Source organism: Oncorhynchus gorbuscha, linkage group LG22 (genome assembly GCF_021184085.1).
Source record: "Oncorhynchus gorbuscha isolate QuinsamMale2020 ecotype Even-year linkage group LG22, OgorEven_v1.0, whole genome shotgun sequence".
Classification (NCBI taxonomy): Eukaryota; Metazoa; Chordata; class Actinopteri; order Salmoniformes; family Salmonidae; genus Oncorhynchus; species Oncorhynchus gorbuscha.
The window spans coordinates 16859863-16883215 of NC_060194.1; the positions used below are offsets into that span (position 1 = coordinate 16859863).

At 42.8% G+C, this 23353-nt stretch overlaps 1 protein-coding gene and 1 long non-coding RNA gene across 2 annotated transcripts; both read right to left on the reverse strand.

Moving 5' to 3' along the window:
• Window positions 1-410: 410 nt before the first annotated feature.
• LOC124010176 lies at window positions 411-4157 on the reverse strand. The gene is made up of 6 exons (XR_006834377.1): window positions 4086-4157; window positions 2846-2933; window positions 2389-2504; window positions 1888-2077; window positions 766-880; window positions 411-645 (listed from the first exon to the last, which is right to left on the reverse strand). It is a non-coding gene; the product is annotated as an uncharacterized LOC124010176 (long non-coding RNA).
• A 14425-nt stretch (window positions 4158-18582) lies between these two features.
• Window positions 18583-22294, reverse strand: LOC124010123 (ladderlectin-like). Its single transcript, XM_046322485.1, has 6 exons — window positions 22225-22294; window positions 21038-21125; window positions 20581-20696; window positions 20078-20269; window positions 18938-19052; window positions 18583-18818 (listed from the first exon to the last, which is right to left on the reverse strand). Exons 1-6 carry the CDS (start codon window positions 22237-22239, stop codon window positions 18748-18750), a joined length of 597 nt encoding a protein of 198 aa, XP_046178441.1. The 5' UTR covers window positions 22240-22294; the 3' UTR covers window positions 18583-18747.
• Window positions 22295-23353: the final 1059 nt, after the last annotated feature.

The window sequence follows — 23353 nt, forward strand, 5'->3', positions numbered from 1 at the left end:
ACAAATCTGGTGCAGTCCATGAGGAGATGCACTGCAGTACTTAATGCAGCTGGTGGCCACACCAGATACTGACTTACTTTTGACCCCCCCTCATTCAGAGAAACATTCCATTTGTGGAACTTGTTTAGGTCTGCTGAAGCTCATTCTCATGTTCATAAATATTTAAAACGTGGTAAATTGCAGCAAACACAACACATGATCATTTTCTACTTATTTTAAAGCTACATACACTGTTCATTTACGTTAATGTTTGTGGAGTCAGACAACTTCAGGTCCTAAGGTAATTCTATTCTTCAAGAAACAATGGAGCAACAATATCAAAGAATTTAAATGCCCACTGAACAGACACCCAGACTGCATCTTCAAGAAACAAAGTGAAGCAGTGTTTAATAACCACTCATGAGATTAAATACGTACACCCGTTTTATTGACAACAAGCTAATATAACTACACAAGTCAAATGTAATTTACAGCAACAAATACCTTCAAAGTAATCACTATAACATGAAACATTTGCAGTTAGGATGCTGACACCAGAGTAGCATTTTTGGTTTCAATTGACAGTTTGAAGGATTCAACAGGTTCTTATGGAGCACACGGAGGGATAGCTCTCTCCACATGATTCATCGTTCCAGCCGTTTTCAGCTTAAGAGGAAAAACGAAATAGAAATTACCTCTCGATGTACACACGAAAAGAGAAAAGTAGGTCACATTTATTTCTTAAACTTACTCAAAAAAAGTTTAATTTGATGAATGATAATGTACCTCCAAAGTTGATCTGAATACATGGCTCTCTGCGACCCTTGTGGTTATTCGGCTCCCCTTCAGCCCAGCTCTCGTGATCAAATTTGGAGCCGTCACTCCAGAACCATAGCCTGTCCTGTGTGGAAGTAGTGAGATCTCAGTATCAAATGTTACATGTGCTTGCTGAACAATTTCTAAAATACAACACTCATGGTCTTTCCTCCAACAAAACAGTAAAAGCCACCACTACCAAAACATGCAGACTGACAATGGAACTGTTGGGTGAGAAAAAAAATACACAAGTGTTGATACTACAGCCACATTTCTAGAAATCCCCAAAATAGAAAAAGACAGCTAGTAAGTTGTTTCTGCGCCATAGCAAAGAGGAAGAGGTGAAGCGAGAAGGATAACAAAGCCCAACATCTGCCTTCAAGCGGGTAGCGTTTTCCTGGTCACCTGGATAAAGCAAATGACTTAAATTTGTTTGTATGGCCGTCAATAAGATGTCAATTTCATTAACGAAAAACATAATGGCTTATTTGAGCAAATATACGTTTTGTAATGCTTAGGTTGTTACGAGTACTGATACAAGTAGCACACATGACATGCCAGAAACTGAGAAAAACATTTCTCGGAGTTGTGCCTGTCCCTCGAATCTGACCGACATTGCAGACTCTTCACATCGTTAGAGGCCAATGGAGTATCTGGTTCATCTAATGGATCATCTGTGGCAATTGCTCTGGATATTTCGAGATGCTCAACTCAAATCTAGACCTACAACCAACAGTATTTATTTTGCTTTTGACAATGACTTCACACGAGGCATAGGTCACATGCCTAAATACTTAAAATGACATTAATATCAGTTTAAAGAGATGACATTGGTTAAAAGGTCGGCAAGTAACTTCATGCCTACTGTGCCAAAGCAATTTACAGTTATTAAAATGGGAGTGTGGATATAATGGTAATATCCAAATTCCACGTAGAACTCGAGTTGCGAATGTCAATCTTTCCTCTGCGGTACCTCAAACTGTGGTCATTACCAGCTGAGAAACTGGAGAGTTGATTACTCCTGGCACAGAGTTGTCTGACCAGTGTCTTAACACCTACTCCGAGCTGATGGTTTTATTAGTCTTAAGTCACCTTTTCCACCTTTGCTTGAACAGCATCAAATCCGCCAATCCAGGTAAGGGAAACTGCCAGTCGTGATCAACACCACCGCCTGTACAAATTGGGACTCTTCATAGCTGTGCACAGATGCCAGGTTTGCGCCAAGGTACTTTACAGTGTTGTACACAGGCTTCAGTTTTTCTCCAAGTAACTGACAGTGGCGCTAGAGCAAGCAGTACACAGAGACAAAGACATGTCATAATGGAAGTATTAGTCAGTTGTCCAGTCTGAGAATTTGTCTTCTGGACTCTCAAAATAGGAATTAGTTCATCTCAGTCTTAACCCATGCCTTGAGGGTTCTAATATACAAGAGGGCCCAACTCCACACAATATTGAAAAGCCTATAGAAAATTGCAATTACAGCATATTAAGGGGAGGTTCAGTATTTTACATGAGGCGCCTGTTAAAATAAGGCCAAAGCACCTTAAACTCAAAAACTAAGTTGACTTCAATTGTAGAAAGCAAGCATTATACCTCCGCATTGGGCCATGTCCTTGCCGTTTTGACAAACATGAAGCAGCGTGAATTAAAATGGAACCAGCCTCTGGGGCATGGGTTTCTTTGGTCTGCTGCAAATGTCACCAAATCATCTGAAAGTAGAAGACAGGGAGGGTTCCGAAATTGCAGCAGACTTTAAAGGATAGTCCAGACTGACCCTTGCATCAAAAATAACATTTGGAGATCAGTCATACCACACTACAACAAAACATACACAATCAATGATGTAAAGCACAAACTCATTCCACAGAGCACAGAGTGTCTACAGGTTTTCGCTCCTCCCTCTATTGATCAATTTAGGTCACTAATTAGTAAGGAACTCCCCTCACCTGGTTGTCTAGGTCTTCATTGAAAGGTAAGCCAACTGCAGATGCAAGAGACTCCGTGGAATGCGTTTGACACTCGTGATGTAAAGTGTGAGGCTGACTCTTACTTGCTATGCGCGCAGTCATTCTGTCGCCTAGTGTAAAGGCAGCGCAGAGAAGCAGTAGAAGGGTCAACATCGCCATGGTGATAGTCTCCTGAGAGACACACACGAGATAAGCCATCAGTGTTTCCCCAACCTCTCCTCGAGTACCCCAGCAAGTCCACTTAACACATTCAACTAATGAAGGGCTAAGGAATACCAGGCATCATCTCTTCCACCACAGAGTAGATTAGCCTGGCACACGGGAATAAGGAGAAGTCTATGCTCTTGGTTTCTCCCCAAAACAGCACCCTAGATAACTAACCCCGATGCATGGCACACCTAGTAAGTCACCTTTTTGCAAATGAAATTGGCTGGTAAAGTACATTTTTCTAGAGCAGGAGACGCAACTTGCCTGGCATGAGCTACCTTTTATTAATACACACGTCGCAAGCGACTTCTTTCAAATAGGCTCATTCTTCTCTGCCCTACAACTCTTCAGTGTACCGTTCTGGCAATAGACACAGTAAAATGAGTAATAAACTAAAGGGGCCCTATAAAAAAGCTGTGATTTTAAACCCCAAATTACAGCCATTGTCATAAATGTTCTCAGTTCAATTTCCTGGTTTGACACTCAATTACAATTGGTAATGGAGAACCAAATGTAATGTTCTGAGTCCAAGGCAGTGCTTAAATCACATCAGAAAACCATTTATTTTATGTCTGGAAGAAAAGTAACACATGAGAAAGCAATGCGTGGTCGAATGTGCCAGTCTAGCGATGGTTCTGTATTGCTGCTCATTTCATGGCAAGGTTTGCAAATAACAATAGATACAATTTCTATACTTTTGACAAGTATACCTTGCAGTTAATACTTAGTTGTGAAAGAATCTGGCAACCCACTAGGCATCAACTGGCTACACAGGGAGTGAGCGACAAGGCAATATTGCTGGAAATTAATTGGCAGATATGGTTTTAAATGTGACGTTTTAAGCCAATAGTTGACTAACCAGAGGTGGGATAACGTCAAGTCGCGTTGATTTAGTAACTTGCAGTGTCTAACACTCGAGATTTGTTTGACAGTTGAACACGTGAAAAAATATTTACTACTACTATGACCTGTTGGAGACCCCTGCCCTATGTAACGCACCACATTTGAATAGGGTCACATATGCCCAATGGGTCCTGGTCAAAAGTAGTGCACCACATAGGTTACCATTTGGGATGAAAGCAGATACAGCACTAGATGACTATGTTGAACTCTCACCTGTAGTCTGGTCATGTCAGCGCTCTGTTTGTGAGATGGGTTCTACTGCTTCCTGCTCTCCTTTTTTAAGGACCCATCCAGTCAGACCCCTCCCTCTCTCATCCTTTAACCGGTCAAATAATCAACTAATCATCAAGCTTTTATCATTTGAATCAGCTGTGTTGTGTTAGGGCAAAAACCAAAACGTGTAGCCACGGGAAGAAGTTTGTTGGTGCAGGGTACTTTTAATGAATGCTATTTTCAATTGGGGTGCTGGAAAAATATCTTTGCCTGTGCTACAGGCACTCTATTGGTCCACTATTATAGCACAACTTTTGTGAAAATGTAACAAATCTATAAAAAGTTAACATATATATATATATTGGACACACCTACTCATTCAAGGCTTTTTCTTTATTTTCACTATTTTCTTTGTAGAATAATAGTGAAGACATCAAAACTGTGAAATAACAAATGAAGGCCTGATTCACACAGTCTCTGAACAGTTGATGTTGAGATGTGTCTGTTACTTGAACTCTGTGAAGCATTTATTTGGGCTGCCATTTCTTTTCTTTTCCTTTTTAAATGTAACCTTTATTTAACCAGGTAGGCAAGTTGAAAACAAGTTCTCATTCACAATTGCGACCTGGCCAAGATAAAGCAAAGCAGTTTGACACATACAGCGGAGCAAAATTTGCAAATAAATTCATTAAAAATCCTACAATGTGATTTTCTGGATTTTTTCTTCTCATTTTGTCTGTCATCGTTGAAGTGTACCTATGATGAAAATTACAGGCCTCTCTCATTTTTTTAAGTGGGAGAACTTGCACAATTGGTGGCTGACTAAATACTTTTTTGCCCCACTGAACAACAACACAGAGTTACACATGGAGTAAAACAAACATACAGTCAGTAATACAGTAGAAACAAGTCTATACACGATGTGAGCAAATGAGGTGAGATAAGGGAGGTAAAGGTGAAAAAAGGCCATGGTGGCAAAGTAAATACAATATAGCAAGTAAAACACTGGAATGGTAGATTTGCAGTGGAAGAATGTGCAAAGTAGAAATAAAAATAATGGGATGCAAAGGAGCAAAATAAATAAATAAATAAAACAAATACAGTAGGGAAAGAGGTAGTTGTTTGGGTTAAATTATAGGTGGGATATTTCGGGGGTGACCAGAGAGATATACCTGCTGGAGCGCGTGCTACAGGTGGGTGATGCTATGGTGACCAGCGAGCTAAGATAAGGGGGGACTTTACCTAGCAGGGTCTTGCAGATGACATGGAGCCAGTGGGTTTGGCGACGAGTATGAAGCGAGGGCCAGCCAACGAGAGCGTACAGGTCGCAGTGGTGGGTAGTATATGGGGCTTTGGTGACAAAACGGATGGCACTGTGATAGACTGCATCCAATTTGTTGAGTAGGGTATTGGATGCTATTTTGTAAATGACATTGCCGAAGTCCAGGATTAGTAGGATGGTCAGTTTTACATTTACATTTAAGTCATTTAGCAGACGCTCTTATCCAGAGCGACTTACAAGGGTATGTTTGGCAGCATGAGTGAAGGATGCTTTGTTGTGAAATAGGAAGCCAATTCTAGATTTAACTTTGGATTGGAGATGTTTCATGTGGGTCTGCAAGGAGAGTTTACAGTCTAACCAGACACCGAGGTATTTGTAGTTGTCCACGTATTCTAAGTCAGAACCGTCCAGAGTAGTGATGTCTGTAGGTCTGTAGCAGTTTGGGTCAAGAGTGTGTCCCCCTTTGAAGAGGGGGATGACCGCAGCTGTTTTCCAATCTTTGGGAATCTCAGACGACACGAAAGAGAGGTTGAACAGGCTAGTAATAGGGGTGGCAACAATTTCTGCAGATCATTTTAGAAAGAAAGGGTCCAGATTGTCTAGCCCGGCTGATTTATAGGGGTCCAGATGTTGCAGCTCTTTCAGAACATCAGCTGACTGGATTTGGGAGAAGGAGAAATGGGGAAGGCTTGGGCGAGTTGCTGTGGGGGGTGCAGTGCTGTTGACCGGGGTAGGGGTAGCCAGGTGGAAAGCATGGCCAGCCGTAGAAAAATGCTTCTTGAAATTCTCAATTATAGTGGATTTATCAGTGGTCACAGTGTTTCCTATCTTCAGTGCAGTGGGCAGCTGGGAGGAGGTGTTCTTATTCTCCATGGACTTTACAGTGTCCCAGAACGTTTTGGAGTTAGTGTTGCAGGAAGCAAATTTCTGCTCGAAAAAGCTAGCCTTGGCTTTTCTAACTGCCTGTGTATAATGGTTTCTAGCTTCCCTGAAAAGCTACATATCACGGGGGCTGTTCGATGCTAATGCGGAACGCCATAGGATGTTTTTGTGTTGGTTAAGAGCAGTCAGGTCTGAGGACAACCAAGGGCTATATCAGTTCCTCGTTCTAAATTTCTTGATTGGGGCATACTTATTTTAGATGGTTAGGAAGACATTTAAAAAAAATTACCTGGCATGATGAGATCCAGATCCTTCCAGGATACCCCGGCCAGGTCGATTAGAAAGGCCTGCTCGCTGAAGTGTTTCAGGGAGTGTTTGACAGTGATGAGTGGAGGTCGTTTGACCGCTGACCCAGCAGAGGTGTATTTGGAGGGCAAGTTGGTTTGGATGATATCTATGATGGTGCCCGTGTTTACGGCTTTGGGGGGGTACCTGGTAGGTTCATTGATCATTTGTGTGAGATTGAGGGCATCAAGCTTAGATTGTAGGATGGCTGGGGTGTTAAGCATGTTCCAGTTTAGGTCGCCTAGCAGAACGAGCTCTGAAGATAGATGGGGGGCAATCAGTTCACATATGGTGTCCAGAGCACAGCTGGGGGCAGAGGGTGGTCTATAGCAGGCGGCAACGGTGAGAGACTAAATTTTAGAGAGGTGGATTTTTTAAAGTAGAAGTTCAAATTGTTTGGGTACAGACCTGGATAGTAGGACAGAACTCTGCTTTGCAGTAGATTGCAACACTGCCCCCTTTGGCAGTTCTATCTTGTCTGAAAATGTTGTAGTTCGGGATGAAAATTTCAGAATTTTTGGTGGTCTTCCTAAGCCAGGATTCAGACACAGCTAGAACATCCGGGTTGGCAGAGTGTGCTAAAGCAGTGAATAAAACAAACTTAGGAAGGAGGCTTCTAATGTTAACATGCATGAAACCCAGGCTATAACGGTTACAGAAGTCATCAAAAGCGAGCGCCTGGGGAATAGGAGTGGAGCTAGGCACTGCAGGGCCTGGATTCACCTCTACATCACCAGAGGAAAAGAGGAGGATAAGGGTATGGCTAAAAGCAATGACAATTGGTCGTCTAGAACGTCTGGAACAGAGAGTAAAAGGAGGTTTCTGGGGGCGATGAAATAGCTTCAAGGTATAATGTACAGACAAAGGTATGGTAGGATGTGAATACAGTGGAGGTAAACCTAGGTATTGAGTGATGATGAGAGAGATATTGTCTCTAGAAACATCATTGACACCAGGAGATGTCATTGCATGTGTGGGTGGTGGAACTAAATGGTTGGATAAGGTATAGTGAGCATGACTGGAGGCTCTACAGTGAAATAAGCCAATAAACACTAACCAGAACAGCAATGGACAAGGCATATGGACATTAAGGAGAGGCATGCTTAGTCGAGTGATCAAAAAGGTTCAGTGAGTATTTATTTATTTATTTTCATTTTACCTTTATTTAACCAGGCAAGTCAGTTAAGAACAAATTCTTATTTTCAATGACGGCCTAGGAACAGTGGGTTAACTGTCTGTTCAGGGGCAGAACGACAGATTTGCAACCTTCCGGTTACTAGCCCAACGCTCTAACCACTAGGCTACCCTGCCGCCACTGCAGGGTAGTGAGGTTGGTTGGGGTCACGGCGATTCAGACAGCTAGCCGGGCCATCGGTAGCAAGCTAGCATAGGATGGAGGTCTGTTTTTAGCCACCTCGTGCGTTTCCGTCGGTAGGATTAGTGGGGTTCCGTGTGGTAGAGGGGATCAATCCAATTCAAAAAAAAAAAAATAGATACAGTTATAGAGGCCCAAGAAAAAAGAAAATAATTGTCCGACAGATCTTTTCAGATAGCAGCCGATAAGACAGCTAACGATTAGCGGACCGCAGATGGGCGTTCAGGTAACGACGCGACGGAGGAGCCAGCTGGATAACTCCCTCGGGCAGATAACATCAGAAGTCCAGTTGTGATGTCCCGGTGGGGCAGTAAAACGGGTCCGGATAGGTGATTGTAGCCCAGGAGTGGCTGATGGAACTCTTCAGCTGGCTAGCTCCGGAATAATTGATGTTTGCTCCGGGATCGAAGTAAGCCGATAGTCACACGGATAGCAGCTAGCTAGCTGCGAGATCCAGGTATAAATGTCCAGAGCTTGCGATTGAAATCCGGGAACATGGAGAGAAAAATAGGTCCGGTGTGTTCCGGTCCGAGCCGCTCCGTACAAAACTGGCGATAGATTTTCGAGCTAAAGGATAGCTGATGAACACAAACCGTGGTTAGCTTAATACTAACGATTAGCCAGTAAAGAAGCTAACTAGCTTCTGGCTAGCTTCTGGCTAGCTTCTGGTTAGCTTCTATGGTGGATTACAGATGAGGGAAATAATACTTTCTTTTATTTTTATAAATTGGTGAGGCGGGTTGCAGGAGAGTGTTTTGAAGTTGAGTTTATGGAAAAGAAAAAATATATATAAAAAGGTAAGCGAAGAAAATTGTAAATATATATATATATATACGGGACACGACAAGACGAAGACAAAAGACGTCTGACCGCTATGCCATCTTGGTGACAGTGTGAGGCTGGTAACTCTAATGAACTTATCCTCTACAGCAAAGGTAACTCTGGGTCTTCCTTTCCTGTGGCGGTCCTCAGGAGAGCCAGTTTCATCATAGCGCTTGATGGTTTTTGCGACTGCAATTGAAGAAACTTTCAAAGTCCTTGAAATGTTCCTCATTGACTGACCTTCATGTCTTAAAGCAATGATGGACTGTCATTTCTCTTTGCTTACTTGAGCTGTTCTTGTCAAATAAATGGTCTTTTACCAAATAGGGCTATCTTCTGTATACCACCCCTACCTTGCCACAACACAACTGACTGGCTCAACACATTAAGAAGGAATGAAATTCAACAAATTCAGTTTTAACAAGGCACACCTGTTAACTGAATTGCATTCCAGGTGACTACATCATGAATCTGGATATGAGAATGCCAAGAGCGTGCAAAGCTGTCAAGGCAAAGGGTGGCTACTTTGAAGAATCTCAAATATAAAAATATTTTGATTTGATTAACACTTCTTTGGTTACTACATGATTCCATATGTGTTATGTCATAATTTTGATGTCGTCGTTATTATTCTACAATGTAGAAAATAGTAAAGAATAAAGAAAAACCCTGGAATGAGTAGGTGTGTCCAAACTTTTGACTGCTGCTATATATATGTATGGTCTTTACTTGTCAGTGTTCCAAATGGGGACCTTATTTGTATTTTGACCTAAACATGCAAATACAATCAGATATAATTAATAGCAAGCAGTGCACTGGGTTAGTCAGATTTGATTGAATATAACAGAACAGATGAACTGGCGCGACACTCACTCTCATGGGATGGGTTGCCAAAAAGAACTAACTGAAAGCCACACTCCCAGATCTGTTTATGCTATTCTGTCAATGCTATCACTGTTTTGGTTTACAGCAAAAATACAGTTGAAGTGCAGCTGATATTTTGATGCTTCTATATCCCTGGATATCACCTGCAGGAATAAGTTAAGCTCATTCCTACCCTGCTCCTGTATTTTATTCCAAACATCGACCAGTAGCATTGAGATGATAGAATTTTCCTTTGGAAAAATTTGAGGCTTTTTGACACTGGCTTGAGCGGGTCTTAGCAGAGTATGTGTATATAAGCATCAACAAGCCTTGTTACCATATACCCTTTGAGAATGAATGAACAAATTGTTACTTCACACAAACATATGTACCAGATTCCTTTTTTGAAATTCATTTGGGTAGTTTTCTTTGCACATTGGAGGACCCCTGCAAAACCAAGCGTGATGTAATGGCAATGATGTCATGTGTGCTATCCACATCCTGGTGCTGAACTGTGAAACGTCATGCGGTGCTGAACAATTTGAATCAGCTTGGCTCGTGTCTTGTGGAATCAAAACTGATACATTAATGAAATCGTTGCACTAAATGAATTATTTGGAAACTAGAATCTGATTAAGGGAAAGTTACACACTTTTTTCCGTGAGCGCAATCAACAACCTATTTGTGCATGCCCAACGGAATGAACATTGTGGTGCGGGGACTGCCATATTGTGTCATCATTTTGCCATAAGTTGTAGAGAAATGTTTGCGGTTTTAAAGCCAATTTCCAGTAATTGTACACATTTTGCTATATGAGTGAGTGACTAATACATTCAATGGGGGCCTGTCGTGCCAAATACTGTCCCCCACTGCGTCACAATGGGATTCGATCGACTATTAGTGTCCATTGCTATATCGACGGAGTGATTAGAATTTGGTGCAGTGTTACAAGGGAGATATGTACTTCAACACTTTTGGAAGGTATAATGGAAATTGATGTAAAAAATATATCACTAGCCACTTTAAACACTCAAACAGACTCCAAACTCTCCAAAATGGCCAAGACCAGAGAGCTGTGTAAGGACATCAGGGATAATTGTAGACCTGCACAAGGCTGTGATGGCCTACAGGACAATAGGCAAGCAGCTTGGTGAGAAGGCAACAACTGTTGGCGCAATTATTAGAAAATGGAAGAAGTTCAAGATGACGGTCTATCACCCTCGGTCTGGGGCATCAATGATCATGAGGAAGGTGAGGGATCAGCCCAGAACTACACGGCAGGACCTGGTCAATGACCTGAAGAGAGCTGGGACCACAGTCTCAAAGAAAACCATTAGTAACACACTACGCCGTCATGGATTAAAATCCTGCAGCGCACGCAAGGTCCTCCTGCTCAAGCCAGCGCATGTCCAGGCCCGTCTGAAGTTTGCCAATGACCATCTGGATGATCTAGAGGAGGAATGGGAGAAGGTCATGTGGTCTGATGAGACAAAAATAGAGCTTTTTGGTCTAAACTCCACTCGCCGTGTTTAGAGGAAGAAGAAGGATGAGTACAACCCCAAGAACACCACCCCAACCGTGAAGCATGGAGGTGGAAACATCATTCTTTGGGGATGCTTTTCTGAAAAGGGGACATGACGACTGCACCGGATTGAGGGGAGGATGGATGGGGCTATGTATCGCGAGATCTTGGCCAACAACCTCCTTCTCTTAGTAAGGGGCTCAGTAAGGGGCTGGGTCTTCCAGCATGACAACGACCCGACACACACAGCCAGGGCAACTAAGGAGTGGCTCCGTAACATGTTGACAGAAACGAGGTAAAACTGATTTAAGTTTCCCTGCATTAAAGTCCCCGGCTACTAGGAGCGCAGCCTCTGGATGAGCATTTTCTTGCTTGCTTAAGGTGGAATACATCTCATTCAATCCTATCTTGGTGCCAGCCTCTGACTGTGGTGGTATGTAAACAGCTACAAAGAATATAGATGAAAACTCTCTCGGCAGGTAATGTGGTCTGCCGCTTATCATGAGAAACTCTACCTTAGGCGAGCAATGGCTCGAGACTTCCTTAGATATTGTGCACCAGCTGTTGTTTACAAAAATACATTAGACCGCCGCCCCTTGTCTTTCCAGATGCCGCTGTTCTATCCTGCCAGTACATTGTACAACCAGCCAGCTATGTTGTATGTTGATATTGTCCTTGTTCAGCCACGACTCTGTGAAGCTTAAGATGTTACAGTTTTTAATGTCCGTTGGTAGTTTAATCCTCCCAATAACTTGTCCATTTTATTGTCCAAAGGTTGCATGTTTGCGAGCAGAATTGAGGAGAGTGGGGGTTTATTCAATCGCCCCCTACTCCTCAGAAGGCAGCCCGCCCTCCAGCCTCTCTTTCTCCGCCTCTTCACACAGATCACTGGGGTCGTGGCCTGTTCCCGAGGGAGCCGTACATCCTCCGCCTTGGGCTCGTCAGAGTAGCGGAAGAAGAAAAAAGATTCTGCGAGTCCATGGTGAGTAATCGCAGTCCTGAAGTCAATAACTTATTTTCGGTCATAAGAATTTTTGGACAACGTTACGTTCAAAAATTGTTTACATTTTTTTATTAAAGTTACAAACAATGCAGATAAACGAACGAAAAACAATCTGTTGGGGGCACGTAAAACGTATGCCTTCTGCTCCGGCACCATTTTGATCAAACTTAACAAATGTGATCTCAGGCCAATTTATTGCTGTGACCATACCTGGTTAAAAGGAAGTTAAATATTTAGGAATTGTTATCACTAGAAACGTTCCAGATAGAGAATCTTTAAACATCGATAATAGGACTCATTCCATGAGAGCTTCATTAAGTCAGTGGCTGCAACGTGATATCTAAATTCCGGGTCGTATTCTTTTGTCCAAGACAGATGGTTTATTTAGAATCATTTACCCAAGTCAGTCCCTTTTTCTTTCTTCGAGTAACACAAAAATGTCAATTGTTTGGAGGAATAAAATGCATTATATTCAGAAATCACAATTAGGGAAAGACTACGATCGTGGAGGTTTACAGGCTGTTGATTTTGAGTCGTTAGTGGGTGCTTTTAGAATTAACTGGTTGAAATTGTCTATCTAATCCTAGCTCTATGTGGTATCATAAACAGTCAGTTTAATAAACTTGGACTTGAAATCCTAATGAAATATGATTTCATTCTTATAATTACCTGTGAAATTGTCTGAGTTTCACCAGCAAATGTTATTTTTCTAGAAAATGATATTCAAGCATAATTTTTCCCCCAACAAAACATTGACTTGGAATAAGAGTTAATCAAATTAATAGGAATTCCATTTTCAAAGGCCTTTGGTTTGACAAGGGTATTCATTTTTCACGTGATTTGGTAGACAACACTGGGGAGTTTGACGTTTGATGAGTTCCTCGATAAATCTCAGGTTAATATTACTCAGAGAAAATACATGGTTTGCAAAGAAATTTAACTTCCTTTACTATGACTTAACACTGAGGTTCTCTTTTTTCCAAGTTAACAAATGAATGACTTGAATATTTTGGATTTACAAAAATGCAACAATAAGTGGAAGTGATTGGCAATTAAGTCATTTTGGGTGATTATAATTCAACATATTGCTATGGAACTGACCAACCCATGCTATGGTCAAGAGACTACCTTGTCATGTTATCCCAAAAGTTTAAGAAACTCATTAAAATATTTTTCCCCATTTACCCTGTAAATGATATCTGGCACAAAAGGTTCTCTTCATTTTCCCCCATTGTATTCACAGACACGTCCCTGTATTGATGTGTAATAGTGTTGTTGCAATAAAGTTAATCAAGTGTTTGATACCATTCCAGACATGAACCATCCTCCCCTAAGCAGCCTCCGCTGAACTAGCTGGAGAGGAACCATGCTCTGAGGGGTTGTGCCGGGTGGAGATTAGAGTACATTGCCATTAAGGCCAGATCGTTCAAGTTGACCAGCACGGTCAAATAAGTGGTTGTAGAGGGTGCAACAGGTCAGCACATCAGGAGTAAACGTCAGTTGGCTTTTCATAGCCGAGCATTGAGGTCGAGAGAGACGAAAACAGCATGTCCGATGAACAGGTCCATGTTCCATATCCGCAGGCAGAACAATTGAAACCAGTTGGCTTTAATAAATACATCTTGTACGTACACACGTCTTTAACCAGCGAGTGTGGAAACGCAAAGCTACATTCTGGGATTCGAACCACCAAACAGCTGCCTCACTACATAGTCTACAGGGAACGGCTGAGGTAAGGAAATGTAACACTAATATTCAGACAGCACGCTGACATCCACGTGAAATGTTCTACTTTTAAAGCTACACAGGTTGTGGAGCAATAAACTCACCAAAAAAATACATCCCTTTTACAAGGACCATGTCTTTTGAAGAAAATTGGAAATTTACAAATTAACATCAGATCTTCATTGTAAAAGGTTTAAACACTTTCCCGGCGCTTGTTAATGACTTAATGAACATGCACCTGTGGAAAGGTCATTTGGACATTAACAGCTTACAGGCAAGTAAGGGCAGTCAGGAAAATGCACACTAAAGAGGCTTTTCTGACTCTGAAAGACAAGAAGCCCAGGGTCCCTACTCATCTGCATGAACGTGCCTTAGGCATGCTGCAAGGAGGCATTACGGAGACAGGACCGACAGCTGATCGTCCTTGCAGTGGCAGCCCACGGGTAACACCTGCGGGACAGGATGGCAACTGCCCAAGCTACACAAGGAAGGCACAATCCCTCCATCAGTGCTCAGACTGTCCCAATAGGCTGAGAGGCGTGACAACGCCACCAGCCATACTGCTCGTTCTGAGTGTGATTTCCTGCAAATCAAATCAAATCAAATCAAATTTTATTTGTCACATACACATGGTTAGCAGATGTTAATGCGAGTGTAGCGAAATGCTTGTGCTTCTAGTTCCGACAATGCAGTGATAACCAACAAGTAATCTAACAATTCCAAAACTACTGTCTTATACACAGTGTAAGGGGATAAGGAACATGTACATAAGGATATATGAATGAGTGATGGTACAGAGCAGCATACAGTAGATGGTATCGAGTACAGTATATACATATGAGATGAGTGTGTAGACAAAGTAAACAAAGTGGCATAGTTAAAGTGGCTAGTGATACATGTGTTACATAAGGATGCAGTCGATGATGTAGAGTACAGTATATACATATGCATATGAGATGAATAATGTAGGGTAAGTAACATTATATAAGGTAGCATTGTTTAAAGTGGCTAGTGATATATTTACATCATTTCCCATCAATTCCCATTATTAAAATGGCTGGAGTTGGGTCAGTGTCAATGACAGTGTGTTGGCAGCAGCCACTCAGTGTTAGTGGTGGCTGTTTAACAGTCTGATGGCCTTGAGATAGAAGCTGTTTTTCAGTCTCTCGGTCCCAGCTTTGATGCACCTGTACTGACCTCGCCTTCTGGATGATAGCGGGGTGAACAGGCAGTGGTTCGGGTGGTTGATGTCCTTGATGATCTTTATGGCCTTCCTGTAACAACGGGTGGTGTAGGTGTCCTGGAGGGCAGGTAGTTTGCCCCCGGTGATGCGTTGTGCAGTCCTCACTACCCTCTGGAGAGCCTTACGGTTGAGGGCGGAGCAGTTGCCGTACCAGGCGGTGATACAGCCCGCCAGGATGCTCTCGATTGTGCATCTGTAGAAGTTTGTGAGTGCTTTTGGTGACAAGCCGAATTTCTTCAGCCTCCTGAGGTTGAATAGGCGCTGCTGCGCCTTCTTCACGACGCTGTCAGTGTGAGTGGACCAATTCAGTTTGTCTGTGATGTGTATGCCGAGGAACTTAAAACTAGCTACCCTCTCCACTACTGTTCCATCGATGTGGATAGGGGGTGTTCCCTCTGCTGTTTCCTGAAGTCCACAATCATCTCCTTAGTTTTGTTGACGTTGAGTGTGAGGTTATTTTCCTGACACCACACTCCGAGGGCCCTCACCTCCTCCCTGTAGGCCGTCTCGTCGTTGTTGGTAATCAAGCCTACCACTGTTGTGTCGTCCGCAAACTTGATGATTGAGTTGGAGGCGTGCGTGGCCACGCAGTCGTGGGTGAACAGGGAGTACAGGAGAGGGCTCAGAACGCACCCTTGTGGGGCCCCGTGTTGAGGATCAGCGGGGAGGAGATGTTGTTGCCTACCCTCACCACCTGGGGGCGGCCCGTCAGGAAGTCCAGTACCCAGTTGCACAGGGCGGGGTCGAGACCCAGGGTCTCGAGCTTGATGACGAGCTTGGAGGGTACTATGGTGTTGAATGCCGAGCTGTAGTCGATGAACAGCATTCTCACATAGGTATTCCTCTTGTCCAGGTGGGTTAGGGCAGTGTGCAGTGTGGTTGAGATTGCATCGTCTGTGGACCTATTTGGGCGGTAAGCAAATTGGAGTGGGTCTAGGGTGTCAGGTAGGGTGGAGGTGATATGGTCCTTGACTAGTCTCTCAAAGCACTTCATGATGACGGAAGTGAGTGCTACGGGGCGGTAGTCGTTTAGCTCAGTTACCTTAGCTTTCTTGGGAACAGGAACAATGGTGGCCCTCTTGAAGCATGTGGGAACAGCAGACTGGTATAGGGATTGATTGAATATGTCCGTAAACACACCGGCCAGCTGGTCTGCGCATGCTCTGAGGGCGCGGCTGGGGATGCCATCTGGGCCTGCAGCCTTGCGAGGGTTAACACGTTTAAATGTCTTACTCACCTCAGCTGCAGTGAAGGAGAGACCGCATGTTTCCGTTGCAGGCCGTGTCAGTGGCACTGTATTGTCCTCAAAGCGGGCAAAAAAGTTATTTAATCTGCCTGGGAGCAAGACATCCTGGTCCGTGACTGGGCTGGATTTCATCTTGTAGTCCGTGATTGACTGTAGACCCTGCCACATGCCTCGTGTCTGAGCCATTGAATTGAGATTCCACTTTGTCTCTGTACTGACGCTTAGCTTGTTTAATAGCCTTACGGAGGGAATAGCTGCACTGTTTGTATTCAGTCATGTTGCCAGACACCTTGCCCTGATTAAAAGCAGTGGTTCGCGCTTTCAGTTTCACGCGAATGCTGCCATCAATCCACGGTTTCTGGTTAGGGAATGTTTTTATCGTTGCTATGGGAACGACATCTTCGACGCACGTTCTAATGAACTCGCACACCGAATCAGCGTATTCGTCAATATTCCCATCTGACGCAATACGAAACATGTCCCAGTCCACGTGATGGAAGCAGTCTTGGAGTGTAGAGTCAGCTTGGTCTGACCAGCGTTGGACAGACCTCAGCGTGGGAGCCTCTTGTTTTAATTTCTGCCTGTAGGCAGGGATCAGCAAAATGGAGTCGTGGTCAGCTTTCCCGAAAGGGGGCGGGGCAGGGCCTTATATGCGTCGCGGAAGTTAGAGTAACAATGATCCAAGGTTTTACCACCCCTGGTTGCGCAATCGATATGCTGATAAAATTTAGGGAGTCTTGGTTTTCAGATTGGCTTTGTTAAAATCCCCAGCTACAATGAATGCAGCCTCCGGATAAATGTTTTCCAGTTTGCAAAGAGTTAAATAAAGTTCGTTCAGAGCCATCGATGTGTCTGCTTGGGGGGGGATATATATGGCTGTGATTATAATCGAAGAGAATTCTCTTGGAAGATAATGCGGTCTACATTTGATTGTGAGGAATTCTAAATCAGGTGAACAGAAGGATTTGAGTTCCTGTATGTTTCCTTCATCACACCATGTCCCGTTAGTCATGAGGCATACGCCCCCGCCACTCTTCTTACCAGAGAGATGTTTGTTTCTGTCGGCGCGATGCGTGGAGAAACCCGTTGGCTGCACCGCCCTGGATAGCGTTTTCCCAGTAAGCCATGTCTCCGTAAAGCAAAGAACGTTGCAGTCTCTGATGTCCCTCTGGAATGCCACCCTTGCTCGGATTTCATCAACCTTGTTGTCGAGAGACTGGACATTGGCAAGAAGAATGCTGGGAAGTGGTGCGCGATGTGCCCTTTTTCGGAGTCTGACCAGAACACCGCCGCGTTTCCCTCTTTTTCGGAGTCGTTTCCTTGGGTCTCTGCATGCGATCCATTCCGTTGTCCTGTTTGTAAGGCAGAACACAGGATCCGCGTCGCGGAAAACATATTCTTGGTCATACTGATGGTGAGTTGACGCTGATCTTATATTCAGTAGTTCTTCGACTGTATGTAATGAAACCTAAGATGACCTGGGGTACTAATGTAAGAAATAACACGTAAAAAAACTGCATAGTTTCCTAGGAACGCGAAGCGAGGCGGCCATCTCAGTCGGCGCCGGAAGTCAACCGCCTGTATTCACTGGAGAGAGATGCTAGGCTACTAGCAAGACAGGAATGCCAGTGTTCAGACATGGCCAGTAAAGAGCCAGGACCTCAATCCCATTGAGCACGTCTGGGTCCTGTTGGATCTGAGGGTAAAGTGCCATTTCCCCCCCAGAATTGTCTGGGAACTTGCAGGAGCCATTGTGCAAGAGCGGGGGTAACATCTTGCAGCAAGAACTAACAAATCTGGTGCAGTCCATGAGGAGATGCACTGCAGTACTTAATGCAGCTGGTGGCCACACCAGATACTGACTTACTTTTGACCCCCCCTCATTCAGAGAAACATTCCATTTGTGGAACTTGTTTAGGTCTGCTGAAGCTCATAAATATTTAAAACGTGGTAAATTGCAGCAAACTCAACACATGATCATTTTCTACTTCTTTTAAAGCTACATACACTGTTCATTTACGTTAATGTTTGTGGAGTCAGACAACTTCAGGTCCTAAGGTAATTCTATTCTTCAAGAAACAATGGAGCAACAATATCAAAGAATTTAAATGCCCACTGAACAGACACCCAGACTGCATCTTCAAGAAACAAAGTGAAGCAGTGTTTAATAACCACTCATGAGATTAAATACGTACACCCGTTTTATTGACAACAAGCTAATATAACTACACAAGTCAAATGTAATTTACAGCAACAAATACCTTCAAAGTAATTCACTATAACATGAAACATTTGCAGTTAGGATGCTGACACCAGAGTAGCATTTTTGGTTTCAATTGACAGTTTGAAGGATTCAACAGGTTCTTATGGAGCACACGGAGGGATAGCTCTCTCCACATGATTCATCGTTCCAGCCGTTTTCAGCTTAAGAGGAAAAACGAAATAGAAATTACCTCTCGATGTACACACGAAAAGAGAAAAGTAGGTCACATTTATTTCTTAAACTTACTCAAAAAAGTTTAATTTGATGAATGATAATGTACCTCCAAAGTTGATCTGAATACATGGCTCTCTGCGACCCTTGTGGTTATTCGGCTCCCCTTCAGCCCAGCTCTCGTGATCAAATTTGGAGCCGTCACTCCAGAACCATAGCCTGTCCTGTGTGGAAGTAGTGAGATCTCAGTATCAAATGTTACATGTGCTTGCTGAACAATTTCTAAAATACAACACTCATGGTCTTTCCTCCAACAAAACAGTAAAAGCCACCACTACCAAAACATGCAGACTGACAATGGAACTGTTGGGTGAGAAAAAAAAATACACAAGTGTTGATACTACAGCCACATTTCTAGAAATCCCCAAAATAGAAAAAGACAGCTAGTAAGTTGTTTCTGCGCCATAGCAAAGAGGAAGAGGTGAAGCGAGAAGGATAACAAAGCCCAACATCTGCCTTCAAGCGGGTAGCGTTTTCCTGGTCACTCTGGATAAGAGCGTCTGCTAAATGACTTAAATGTAAATGTTAAATGTATGGCCGTCAATAAGATGTCGAATTTCATTAACGAAAAACATAATGGCTTATTTGAGCAAATATACGTTTTGTAATGCTTAGGTTGTTACGAGTACTGATACAAGTAGCACACATGACATGCCAGAAACGGAGAAAAACATTTCTCGGAGTTGTGCCTGTCCCTCGAATCTGACCGACATTGCAGACTCTTCACATCGTTAGAGGCCAATGGAGTATCTGGTTCATCTAATGGATCATCTGTGGCAATTGCTCTGGATATTTCGAGATGCTCAACTCAAATCTAGACCTACAACCAACAGTATTTATTTTGCTTTTGACAATGACTTCACACGAGGCATAGGTCACATGCCTAAATACTTAAAATGACATTAATATCAGTTTAAAGAGATGACATTGGTTAAAAGGTCGGCAAGTAACTTCATGCCTACTGTGCCAAAGCAATTTACAGTTATTAAAATGGGAGTGTGGATATAATGGTAATATCCAAATTCCACGTAGAACTCGAGTTGCGAATGTCAATCTTTCCTCTGCGGTACCTCAAACTGTGGTCATTACCAGCTGAGAAACTGGAGAGTTGATTACTCCTGGCACAGAGTTGTCTGACCAGTGTCTTAACACCTACTCCGAGCTGATGGTTTTATTAGTCTTAAGTCACCTTTTCCACCTTTGCTTGAACAGCATCAAATCCGCCAATCCAGGTAAGAGGGAAACTGCCAGTCGTGATCAACACCACCGCCTGTACAAATTGGGACTCTTCATAGCTGTGCACAGATGCCAGGTTTGCGCCAAGGTACTTTACAGTGTTGTACACAGGCTTCAGTTTTTCTCCAAGTAACTGACAGTGGCGCTAGAGCAAGCAGTACACAGAGACAAAGACATGTCATAATGGAAGTATTAGTCAGTTGTCCAGTCTGAGAATTTGTCTTCTGGACTCTCAAAATAGGAATTAGTTCATCTCAGTCTTAACCCATGCCTTGAGGGTTCTAATATACAAGAGGGCCCAACTCCACACAATATTGAAAAGCCTATAGAAAATTGCAATTACAGCATATTAAGGGGAGGTTCAGTATTTTACATGAGGCGCCTGTTAAAATAAGGCCAAAGCACCTTAAACTCAAAAACTAAGTTGACTTCAATTGTAGAAAGCAAGCATTATACCTCCGCATTGGGCCATGTCCTTGCCGTTTTGACAAACATGAAGCAGCGTGAATTAAAATGGAACCAGCCTCTGGGGCATGGGTTTCTTTGGTCTGCTGCAAATGTCACCAAATCATCTGAAAGTAGAAGACAGGGAGGGTTCCGAAATTGCAGCAGACTTTAAAGGATAGTCCAGACTGACCCTTGCATCAAAAATAACATTTGGAGATCAGTCATACCACACTACAACAAAACATACACAATCAATGATGTAAAGCACAAACTCATTCCACAGAGCACAGAGTGTCTACAGGTTTTCGCTCCTCCCTCGATTGATCAATTTAGGTCACTAATTAGTAAGGAACTCCCCTCACCTGGTTGTCTAGGTCTTCATTGAAAGGTAAGCCAACTGCAGATGCAAGAGACTCCGTGGAATGCGTTTGACACTCGTGATGTAAAGTGTGAGGCTGACTCTTACTTGCTATGCGCGCAGTCATTCTGTCGCCTAGTGTAAAGGCAGCGCAGAGAAGCAGTAGAAGGGTCAACATCGCCATGGTGATAGTCTCCTGAGAGACACACACGAGATAAGCCATCAGTGTTTCCCCAACCTCTCCTCGAGTACCCCAGCAAGTCCACTTAACACATTCAACTAATGAAGGGCTAAGGAATACCAGGCATCATCTCTTCCACCACAGAGTAGATTAGCCTGGCACACGGGAATAAGGAGAAGTCTATGCTCTTGGTTTCTCCCCAAAACAGCACAGTACATTTTCTTTTTGCAAAGAAATTGGCAGTACATTTTTCTAGAGCAGGAGACGCAACTTGCCTGGCATGAGCTACCTTTTATTAATACACACGTCGCAAGCGACTTCTTTCAAATAGGCTCATTCTTCTCTGCCCTACAACTCTTCAGTGTACCGTTCTGGCAATAGACACAGTAAAATGAGTAATAAACTAAAGGGGCCCTATAAAAAAGCTGTGATTTTAAACCCCAAATTACAGCCATTGTCATAAATGTTCTCAGTTCAATTTCCTGGTTTGACACTCAATTACAATTGGTAATGGAGAACCAAATGTAATGTTCTGAGTCCAAGGCAGTGCTTAAATCACATCAGAAAACCATTTATTTTATGTCTGGAAGAAAAGTAACACATGAGAAAGCAATGCGTGGTCGAATGTGCCAGTCTAGCGATGGTTCTGTATTGCTGCTCATTTCATGGCAAGGTTTGCAAATAACAATAGATACAATTTCTATACTTTTGACAAGTATACCTTGCAGTTAATACTTAGTTGTGAAAGAATCTGGCAACCCACTAGGCATCAACTGGCTACACAGGGAGTGAGTGACAAGGCAATATTGCTGGAAATTGGCAGATATGGTTTTAAATGTGACGTTTTAAGCCAATAGTTGACTAACCAGAGGTGGGATAACGTCAAGTCGCGTTGATTTAGTAACTTGCAGTGTCTAATACTCGAGATTTGTTTGACAGTTGAACACGTGAAAAAATATTTACTACTACTATGACCTGTTGGAGACCCCTGCCCTATGTAACGCACCACATTTGAATAGGGTCACATATGCCCAATGGGTCCTGGTCAAAAGTAGTGCACCACATAGGTTACCATTTTGAAAGCAGATACAGGATGACTATGTTGAACTCTCACCTGTAGTCTGGTCATGTCAGCGCTCTGTTTGTGAGATGGGTTCTACTGCTTCCTGCTCTCCTTTTTTAAGGACCCATCCAGTCAGACCCCTCCCTCTCTCATCCTTTAACCGGTCAAATAATCAACTAATCATCAAGCTTTTATCATTTGAATCAGCTGTGTTGTGTTAGGGCAAAAACCAAAACGTGTAGCCACGGGAAGAAGTTTGCTGGTGCAGGGTACTTTTAATGAATGCTATTTTCAATTGGGGTGCTGGAAAAATATCTTTGCCTGTGCTACAGGCACTCTATTGGTCCACTATTATAGCACAACTTTTGTGAAAATGTAACAAATCTATAAAAAGTTAACATATATATATATATATTGGACACACCTACTCATTCAAGGCTTTTTCTTTATTTTCACTATTTTCTTTGTAGAATAATAGTGAAGACATCAAAACTGTGAAATAACAAATGAAGGCCTGATTCACACAGTCTCTGAACAGTTGATGTTGAGATGTGTCTGTTACTTGAACTCTGTGAAGCATTTATTTGGGCTGCCATTTCTTTTCTTTTCTTTTTTAAATGTAACCTTTATTTAACCAGGTAGGCAAGTTGAAAACAAGTTCTCATTCACAATTGCGACCTGGCCAAGATAAAGCAAAGCAGTTTGACACATACAGCGGAGCAAAATTTGCAAATAAATTCATTAAAAATCCTACAATGTGATTTTCTGGATTTTTTTCTTCTCATTTTGTCTGTCATCGTTGAAGTGTACCTATGATGAAAATTACAGGCCTCTCTCATTTTTTTAAGTGGGAGAACTTGCACAATTGGTGGCTGACTAAATACTTTTTGCCCCACTGAACAACAACACAGAGTTACACATGGAGTAAAACAAACATACAGTCAGTAATACAGTAGAAACAAGTCTATACACGATGTGAGCAAATGAGGTGAGATAAGGGAGGTAAAGGTGAAAAAAGGCCATGGTGGCAAAGTAAATACAATATAGCAAGTAAAACACTGGAATGGTAGATTTGCAGTGGAAGAATGTGCAAAGTAGAAATAAAAATAATGGGATGCAAAGGAGCAAAATAAATAAATAAATAAAACAAATACAGTAGGGAAAGAGGTAGTTGTTTGGG